At 33.8% G+C, this 10428-nt stretch overlaps 2 protein-coding genes across 4 annotated transcripts in view; both read right to left on the bottom strand.

Annotated features, from left to right (window-relative positions):
• LOC108971845 (protein spinster) overlaps positions 1-3349 on the bottom strand; it is a 28241-nt gene extending 24892 nt beyond the window's left edge. The window contains exon 1 of one of the 3 annotated variants that reach the window (XM_018938159.1): positions 2561-3349. In XM_018938159.1, the coding sequence (XP_018793704.1) occupies positions 2561-2837 (277 nt within the window). In that variant the 5' untranslated portion in view covers positions 2838-3349. The remainder of the gene's footprint in view (positions 1-2560) is intronic. The other 2 variants (XM_018938158.1, XM_018938160.1) reach the window with 2 other exon arrangements.
• Positions 3350-4144: 795 nt separating this feature from the next.
• On the bottom strand, positions 4145-6546 carry LOC108971782. The gene is made up of 7 exons (XM_018938058.1): positions 6423-6546; positions 6048-6184; positions 5835-5979; positions 5757-5779; positions 5126-5257; positions 4910-5072; positions 4145-4853 (listed from the first exon to the last, which is right to left on the bottom strand). Exons 1-7 carry the CDS (start codon positions 6437-6439, stop codon positions 4439-4441), a joined length of 1032 nt encoding a protein of 343 aa, XP_018793603.1. The 5' UTR covers positions 6440-6546; the 3' UTR covers positions 4145-4438.
• Between the last annotated feature and the right edge of the window lie 3882 nt (positions 6547-10428).

Genomic DNA, 10428 nt, shown 5'->3' with positions numbered 1-10428 from the left:
ATAAATAAAAAAGTTTGTTATTAAAGAATCATTTTCAAATAATAAGCGATAATCATCACAAATATTAGTACTCCTTACACATGCGTTAGCAAGTAGCTTAATTAAATATTCATACATACTGTATGTCTATGCAAATCCATTTATGAATCAATATTGCTTTGATATTAATTCAGTCGGTTTGTCGCCTATCTGGCGAGGCGCGTCTATTTGCTATGCATTCCGCCAATGCAAACTATGTAACATAATTCTATGTGCATWTTCCTGTATACACCGATATATTTCCCATCAATACCTATATACATTGTGGAATCTTAAAACTTTMCGGTCACGTGCTGCACAGTTAACTCAGTTGACTGTCAATATTGGAAATTTAGGAAGTGCCATAGAACTTAAAAATAACACCATTACTCGTTTAAGCATTAATACTTTMGAAACTTTATCAATGTTAGTCAGTATTTGGTTTTTGTTTATTTTTTGTTTAAAATCAATGTAAATTTCCGAAATAGGTGAATCTACTGTTAACCATTATGACGAAGCTGCACACGTGTAACTAAAAATACGTTATTATTCAATGTTATGTGTGAGATGCCAAAACAAAATTCCGCTCGATGATGAGCTTTGTGCCAAGACAACAATTGCCAATGTATACGCCAAAATCACGCCACATTTTCGCAAGTAAATACAAACAAAATCCATTGGTGAATAATAAAAACAAGTTTCTCTTTYTTCATGTTGACCCACACAGAGCATGGAGCGTACATATATACAAACAACACTGGTGGCATGATTCACGCAAATTAAATGTACTTCATACAAATATGTACGCACGTATTTACGTACGCCCAACGTGGCTAAAACACTGATAAACTGGTATAATAGTCATTCATAAATGTACTGTTTATACGCAGATTTAGTAATTATGTATGTCAAATGTTTGTACATTCATACATATGTATGTATGCATGTTGTAAAATGTTTGTATCTATACTATTAAAAAATCTTACATATGTACAATATGTAAATATATGTATTTGTAAGATTCAAAATCAATGGAACACACAGTTTCTAAAATGTTAATACAATACATGTACATTCAATCATACATATTAACCGCCTTGAACGTGGGTGTGGCTCAAATTTTTGAATGAGATAAAGGGAATATATGTACATACATATATGTACATTGTATTTACCCATGTTATTTTCATAGCTTTGCTTATCGGCAACATTAACAATTAGTGAACATTTTTTTATCAGCTACTTTTACTAGCTAAACTGATTATTTGCAAGCGAAATTAACGCAATATTTRATTGGCTTTAAGAGTAGTCATCACAAGATGTTTTTTGTTTGTTTTGATTTTAATATTCGTATGATCAAATCCTACCTCGGAACAAAATGACTTTTACTTGGGTGGGAAATATAATGGTTCWATTTTTTTTTATTTTTGGATGAGAATTTTACTTAGCAAGCTGTATCATAATTTTATAATTCATTTATTCATAACATATAGATTTCTTTTTTAATTCAAATATTTCAATTTCACAATCAATGCTGATAACTAAACTATCATAAGTGGTCCGTCGAAGATAACATTCGGCAAAATTTCAATGCCACTCTAAGATTATGAAAATAAAAAGCAGACTCTTCTGATGCGATATATATAATAAGTTAATATTTCATCAAAATTGTTAAGTGTAGGTGTACTAAATAACAATTTTTAATTTAATCAATCTTATCTAGTGACGCTCGATTGCGTGCGAAAGTAAACAAAACGTTCTTCCGTATTTTATGAGTTTATTTAGTTATCTGAAACATTTGACGGAACGTGTGATATGGTTAGCTCAAAGACAAGTGACGCAATTTTAAGAAAAATGCATCTASCTGCTTAGTATATTTTAATGTACGATTTATATGAAATGAATATTATTAAAGGTTATGCTTAATCAATTTCWGCTAAGAGCGAAATTTTTTATCATTAAATTGCAGTGCAAAAGAATGAGTTTCTATTTATCTTTGCGGTAGTGGAGATATATATAGTATGTATATGGAAATGTTATATATGTACATTTATATCTCGGAAAGGAAACAGTTTATCCATATACTCTCATATTCCCACATATATCTTTGTACTTTCATATGTATGTACATATGTACATAAATATTTACGAAATTAATGCAGATATGCCCTCGAGGTTTAAAGAAGCATACATCCGCACTTCAATGGAAACAAAATATATTTATCCACTTTAAAAGAGCTCAAAGCAAGAAGTACAACAGAAGCTGAACGTACAAGTACTTGACACAGTGAACTTATGCCACGCAAGTTAAAGATGTTTAGCCGCCAACGTGTCATTTCTACGATTTTACTAAATCAGTATTTTTAGCAGATTTTGAGCATTTGTAGCTCACATACTACTGAATTATAAAAAAAATCATATGAAAAACYTATTGGATATGCATAAATAAATATTGAATCATAATCTATACTAACGTYACGTATTTTCAAACTTAATGAGGTGTTATTTCTGCCCTATTTGTTAAATTCTTATTTTTACATACCTGCTATAGTAAAGCGATCCATATAGTTGATTAAATTCACAAAGCACAACACCACCACTGTGAACCATTGTGTTCTCGTGATGCCGGTAGTTGGCGGTTGTACAACAACGCTATCCGTGTCTGAATTTGGAGGCATTAATTGCTGCGACGAACAGGTGGCGGGTAGACTAGCTTCCACAGAATTACTATCGGCCTCCACATCACCACTGGACCCAGACAAAGCGGGATTGTCCATTTTGGTTATTGGCAAATAACGAGCCGACGATTGTGAAGACATTCACGTGGAATTTTTACAAAAATTCCAAACAGTCTAAATTAATAACCGCGCGCACACGTACACCGCAGCAATTATGATCTGCGTTACAAATTTATATACTTTACTTCACTATTTTATGCAGAASAATTTCGTAATTCCTATTGTTTCCTAATTTTAGCGGTCTTTGCAGAAATTTGACTCGAACATAAATTTYTTTGACGTTCCTTTATTTGCTCTGTTTTAGCGAAATCTTGCTTTCAATTTCGTACCTTATTCACTGACCTTGGTTTTATGTATAATTTTTATTCTCTACTTAAATAGGTGCGATATCCCTTGATAGGTCACACTATATTATTTTTAAATCTTTKAATATTCACAATGTTTTAAAATGTAAGCAATGTAATAATAGAAAARGTATATTTCCCGCAAGTCGGCGTTCCTATTAATTCACTTATTTTAAAATTTGCCAACTAAACGCGAGAGAAGTGTAAAAACAACTGCCGACTCGATATGAAAGTCCAACAATTTTACTCAACTCTGATTGGAATGATAGCTAGGGTTGCATCATCACATTATTACAATAACCCGCTCTTTGGGAAACGACTGATATATTTACAACGTGTGAAAAATGGTTCAGGCAGCTCTGGCATGAGCTATGAAATCTGACACATTTTTCACAAACGTCATGAATAAGAAAACATCAAAATTGTAAATTGTCATACGCCAGTTGACTGTGTTCATGGAACTGCCCCTATTTTCACTCATATTTGTTTATTTTAAAATGATAAAATAAATAAATGTGTAAGTTTTTTTCTTAAGTCTAATATAATATTAAAACATCATATGTGGTTGGAATAGTCATAATTATTAGTATTAATATTTTAAACCCAAAGTGTGAGCATTTAAAGGGTTAAGACATCAWCCGTGATATGTCAATTCCGGCAAACCGCCAAATTTAGTTAGCGTCTTTGTACTTCCGCTTGAATTCATCTTCTTGCCTTGTCTGGTAGAGAAATAAGTTGTTTGGGTGGACAATGGTTGGATGCCTAATTAATCTTGTTAATTAAAAACTCCCTTTTCGAAGGCGAAAGTGGTAAGGTTTCCTTCAAACAAGCTAGCTTAAAGTTATGTAAAGTATGTTTAAATGCTTTTTTAGGTTCCCTAGTCTATAYAACAATGTGAAAATTTCGAGGAATGTGCATTTTGAAATATCGAGTTAATTTTATTCCTAACGCTTTGCAGACACCAGCATTTTTAGAAATATTTTTTGACACCATATTTGCTTTCTGCATTATAAAAGGATTTCAATTCAATGGAACACATCAATATCAAAAAATGTAKGTATGTACCATATATTTGCATGCCTTCATTTTTTTCAGTTTCGTAAAGGATTAATCAAGTTTTACTTAAAGTTGAGATCTTAACAAAAATTATGCTTATTCATTCAAAATCAATAATTATTGCAATTTAAAAACAATTTTTGGCTTACAGAGATTATAAAAGGTATGATTTCATAAAGTAAACTTAGTGGACATTTTCCTTCGTTTTTATATAGCACATTTCTGTTGGCTTAAAATTAATTTGAAACGGAATTAATACTATTTTATCCTTAAATATTAGCATTAGGATTCTTCTGGTTCGGTTTTAATTGTTATTAAAGCATTAAACAAYACCCGCATTGCTTTTGCTTGTTTCGCGTGACTCATTTCCGAAATGATTGCTGCCACTGTTTGACCAAATAAATTTATTGAATCATTAGTTTTTACCGTCATTATGKTATCTCTGCAAGTTTCGGGTGATTCAAAAAACTTGTCCTGATTACCATTTGGCATTATCATCTTTTCTCTACAATCTTCAATTGTTCGAGCAAATAGCTCATTATCTGGAGGCATCGACATTGTATCTATAAAAAATTCCTTTTTGCATACTAAGGTTGGAGAGTTACATGCCCTTGAAACCTCATTTGGRTCAGTGCCGTCAAGTTTCCGTCTCTTCCTTTTTATCGCAACCATAGCCGAATCCTTAGAGCCACGGGTACTGTAATATGATTTTATTAGTAAAAGCACAATTCATATGCATAACTATACATTTACTGTCGTGGCTTAACGGAATCTCTTAAAAACGATAGAGAATTAAATAAAGGCCACTGAACACATAAACTAGCATCATCATTGCTTTCAGAAAGCGTTTCCGCTTGCTTTAGTTCTCTGGTATAACGTTCTCGTAAGCTTCTCCATCTGCTAGAACATTCTTCGGCTAGAAAGTGTAAGTTTATTTCATGCCACAATYAAATAAGTTTGTTTACTAACCAGTTATACCCATCAGTTCGGAGATTTCAAACCACGCGTCTGCCTTTTGACTAGACGACGTAAGCCCTAAACAGCTTTTCTGGTAAAGTACATCATGATCACGTACCAGTTGAATTAACATCTCGTCGTTCACTGAAAAATAATGCGCAAATTCACAAATTTATCAATTAATTGGTTATTATACACTGAACAAGGTATAYGAAGTTTTTTRCGAATTTTGTAACACCCTATAATATATATATTTATGTAAAAGATCAGCATGATGAGCAGAGCAATTTAGCTATGTTCGTCCATCTGTCTGAATATATGTATGTGAACTAGTTAGTTTTAAGATATCGAACTGAAAAAATTCTGCACACGTCCTTTTCTCGCSAAGAAGCTGCTTATTTAACGGAATCGCCGATATAGTACCACTACACAACTGAACAATCAATATCAGGTTCCTATATGGCATATCGATATAATCTCTGAAGGAATTATTCAGATCAGAACACTATAATATATTATGTTCTTGGATGGAATTTCTGGCGGGTATTGTAGTTTCGTGGCTTACTTCGTTTTTCTTGTTGTTATTTCATTTTCATAGTATTACACTTTGAGAGTCCTCTACATGGCATAAGCACTTGCTTACCTTCATTCAATATGCTTCGCCCCCTGAAATTATACTTTATATTTTATATTGTTAATTTTTACATTAATATAAGCTTACTGCCGTTGTTTAACAAATTGCCTTAAAAATGAAAATGCGCCAAACAAAGGCCACTCCACTACATAGTTGTCGTTATTTTCAACTAGTTTGAGTTCTCTGGAATACCGTTCCCTTAAACTTTTCCACCTTTTGGCGCATTCTTCGGCTACATAAAAATCAAAAAAATATTAACAATTATTCTTGAAAGTATAAACATAAACACCCTCTACAAACCAGTCAACCCCAATTCCTCGCCAATTTTTATCCAAGACTCGGTTTTTTCTCCAGCACCTTTATACCCAGTACAATGTTTGTTGTACAGAATCTCATGGTTTTCCACCAATTCGATCAGTCGTTCGTCTTCGAATATTCTGCAAAATTATAAAATGTACAAAAAAAACAAACACAACATTAATTACATAGCCTTTATGATTTCAAATATTTTATTCGTTATTTTTAGTCGCAATAATTTATACATAACACAACCCCTTTTATGTCATGGCTTATAAGTATTGAATATTATTTTGCCTTCTTAGCTACCAGCACTGACACTTATTATGTTATGCCGTACATAATTGTTTAGTTTTTATTTAAGAAACAATTATTTACCCCGAACATATACTCATTTCTTTAACACTAATCTCTGTTATTTAGCAACAAATTCAAGAATATATTCATTTAAAATACGATTTTCTTGGAAATAATGTAAAATAAAATAAACCATCACGCATAACAAATATTTCAGAACTGTCAACAAATTCCAACTGGAAACTTTAAGAAGATGTCATTGTGAACTGTTTGCTTGCATAGAGTTGCCAAAGTTCAAACTTATTTCATTTATATTTAAATATAATATAATATTCTAATTTTCAAAAATAATTACAGACCATTTTTTGCGATTTTTACGAATCTAGTTTTGTACAATCGCAACATATTGTTACAGAGTATTATTATATTATATATGGACATACATATATAGGGCATGAGGAGGGCAAGACGAGTAGAATTCCGATTGACTGAAATTGAATTCTGGTCAGAAAAATAAAAAAAATCACTTTAACCAAGAATATTATCATTTATATATTTAGGCAAGAAATATAAATACTAATTCTTAAAAAAGTCTTTCGAAAATCGGGACTCTATCGCTAATTGCGTGGTTTTGCCGCTTATACATAGTTTAAATATCATTTGAAATTTTATTCTTTTTTCGAGAACCAAAGTTTGAAGAGTAATTTTATACTTTACCTTTGTTATCAGTTTATGGTTGGGTTCTTCCTAAGTATTTGGTGTATCGATCCGTGGTTTATTGGGTAATAACAAACTACTATTAATAATTCATAGTTTGTTGGTGTCGCACGTTTCACAAATGACGTAAATACATAGATTTTCGTGACAGGAATTCCGATCAAATACTTTTGTTAAGCTTTCGGCATTATCAATTTAACTTTAAACATTTGAGCCAGTTTAAAAATTGACTAGCTCTATAAAGTGTCAAGCTTTTTTATGCATTTTGCTCATGGAGTAATCTCTACGATCCTAATGGTATAAATAGTAGGTGTGGCCTTGTATCTAGGAATGTGGGYTAAATTTGAAATGGGTAGCTTGATTGTATTAACATCTGATCAGTTTTATGATTGGATAGTGGATAGTTACCTACTATATGCCGGCAGACGCTGGATGTGCACTCAGAATTTTTAATAAAAAGCTTTATCAAATCTCCATCAYTTGGGGTTTTTGCTTATTTTCAACCACTACTGCATACAAATAACCAACCGTCTCACCTTTCCGACACACAACACTCGTAAATACCGCAAGAAACTGGACATCACATTCAATGACTTCATAATCTACAATTTYGCAATAAATAAAATGGACACACGCAATTCGTAAGATTATGACGGGCGCCTCTACTGCATACAAATCAATGTCGCGAATCTCCTAAARAGTGCGTAAAATGATTGAAAGCGGTCAATTAATTCATTTTGTTCTACGAGTTCCTTATTTTCTCATATATAAACGGTTTCATTGCCGGCTAAGGTTCAGTAGTTAATTGTATAAAGGAACAGGTGTACGCCGCCGCCACACAAAAAATGGACAGTAAAGAGACCCGCATTGTGTTGTTGCGCATTTTGGTGGTGGCCATTATATTGACATCGGTTGCGGCGCATTCGAAATTTATACCGTCATTCGGCAAACCAAATAAGATAATATCGAAACCGGTCGTGGTGAAGCCCGTCATTGTCAAGCCGATTATTGTGAAGCCCGTGGTCCTTCCAGTTGGCGTTGGTGGCGGTGGTGGAGGTCATGGTCATGGCCACGGTCATCATGGGCATCATGGCTGAAATTAATATGTTTTTAATTCTTYTCTATGTATATCTCATTTGAAATCCGCAAGTAACCATAATTGTAAATTGTATATTTAGGTATGTTAGTTCGATCTTTTGCTTTTAAAAAATAAAAAAATGCGTTTAACAAAAAAGATGTTTTTGTGTTTCTCAACTCGACAACTCTTCTTCTTCTTGTTTATTGGAGTATGTGGTTTTAGAGCAGAGATCATCCTCTTCCTTTCAGAGCTGGAGTGTTTTCGTCCATTCGGACGCTGTCTCTTAATTCAATGYCATCGTATATCTCGTACAGCTTATCCTTCCATCGCCAGCGATATTCGCCGTTTCTAATGCGCAAAAAACCATAATCTCCTCCAGAATCTTTCTCTTGAAAACTCGTGTTGTCATCGTTCAYGCYTCTGCACCACATAGCAGGACGGGAATGATGAGTGATTTTAGAGTTTATTGGTCGCGAGAGGACTTTAGCACCTGTTGGCAAGACTTATTCTGCGTTGGATTTCGAAGCTGACATTGTTGTAGGTGTTAATACTGGTTCYAAGAKAGACGTTACTATCTATGACAGGAAATATTTCGTCTTGCCCTTGTTCMCTACCAGKCCCATTTACTTCGCTTCCATATCCTGACTGGAGAAAGCAGAACTACCTGCGTGGTTGTTCCTATTATCTACTTAAGTGTAAGTTGACATTTCATAAAGGGCCCAATCTCACTACCCAGAACTTATATTGGACCCCTGACCCGACGAATATGACCCAAAATTCTTCTAATAGTATCRTCTTTGTCAGGGATTGTTTTATTTACGCCATCCATATGATTTTGATGMCATAATCCAGAGCTGAGATGAGAACTTGAGAGATTTTTGGGAAAATCTTCTGCATTGTATCGGGAGTAAATTCAATTAATTCTGCAATAGATAAGGTCCTTCTTACATTTACTTTCGAAAGCTGTAGTCTGTAAATATTTTCATAGGTGTTAAGGATTTACTTGCTATGTTCCGTTAAAGTTCTTGATCGCCTAGACGATTGGGTGATTAATTTTTGGTACTGTGTCTGGAACTTTTGCTCCCATATAGTCTGTTAAAACAAATGGTTCTTCATTTATAGTCGAAAGTTTATTGGTCAACAGTTCCTCCGTCAGTTGTGCTCCATTGAGTTTTTAAATTTTCAATAGACACTGGATGTCCTACGAATTGTACATGTTTGACGCTGCTACCGATTTACAGGTAAATGGACTTTGGTATGTATGTAAGGTTAGTTTAACTTTGAATGATCCTTTGAAAAATTAGTTCCGGACCTCCCGAAACATCAGACTATCAAGAAGGCGAGATACCGTTCGACCTAATCATGTTGCTGTTCATCTTGATAATATGGATCCAAAATCAATCAGTAAAAATTTTTTAGCTTTCGAGCATATTACGAGTATTGAATATAAACTAAATGTACTGGATATATTTATTTTACTGAGCGCAAGATACTCTCTTTCTTTGTACTACTTTACACTAGCACCTGAACTAACATCATATAGTTTCTTCTAACAGTGAGCACATCCTAAGGAGACGCTGAAATACCTCCTCTGCTTCTGTCCGGTCTTACCTTAAACACGCCTTAGATATCTATGAGCTTCGCAGTTCAAGGGACTAGATGAAATATCAGAACTGAATATCAAGTCTCTATCACTCTCCCAGAGTTCCTAAGTGAGACACAGGACCTCAATATACAAACTATAATTCAATATTATATTTGATTTGTGTCCTCGAACAGCCTGTTTCTTGCAAGTCTGCTTCAACTTGCCTCACGTATTGGCTGGCCTCCCTCGTCTGCAGCTCTATTGAGCCTAATGCTGTTCTSTGGTGTCCTCTTAAAGCTTACGMAAAATGTGCACGATTCATTTMCATTTACAGCGACAAACTTAACTGGACAGTAAGATTACTTATAACATTGAGCCAGAATATCTTGCGAAGATAGCGGTTAAAGATAAATTTCAATGCTTAAATACAGTCTCTCAAAACATTTGGGATTCCGGAAGTCTCTATTGAACTTATAATTTAAATTAATCTGGACCGCCATCTGGCACTACTAAGGATCTCTAGCTCAATGTGTGGCGTGTCAGCCGGCCAGTATAAGCTAAGCTAACATTTATTTACTTATAATGAATTATAAACAGGCCAGAACTGAAAAGTATAGTAAACATTTGTAAAATTTGGTTCTCAAGWATTTTGGGTCCTTTTGAAGGAATTACAATGGTTACCCCAACCAAATGGTAGTCTTAAGGGT

The sequence above is a fragment of the Bactrocera latifrons genome, unplaced genomic scaffold (assembly GCF_001853355.1).
Source record: "Bactrocera latifrons isolate USDA-ARS-PBARC rearing strain unplaced genomic scaffold, ASM185335v1 scaffold_36, whole genome shotgun sequence".
In the NCBI taxonomy this organism is placed as follows: Eukaryota; Metazoa; Arthropoda; class Insecta; order Diptera; family Tephritidae; genus Bactrocera; species Bactrocera latifrons.
Note: the sequence above shows the minus strand (reverse complement) of the source record. Positions and strands in the feature narration are given on the sequence as shown.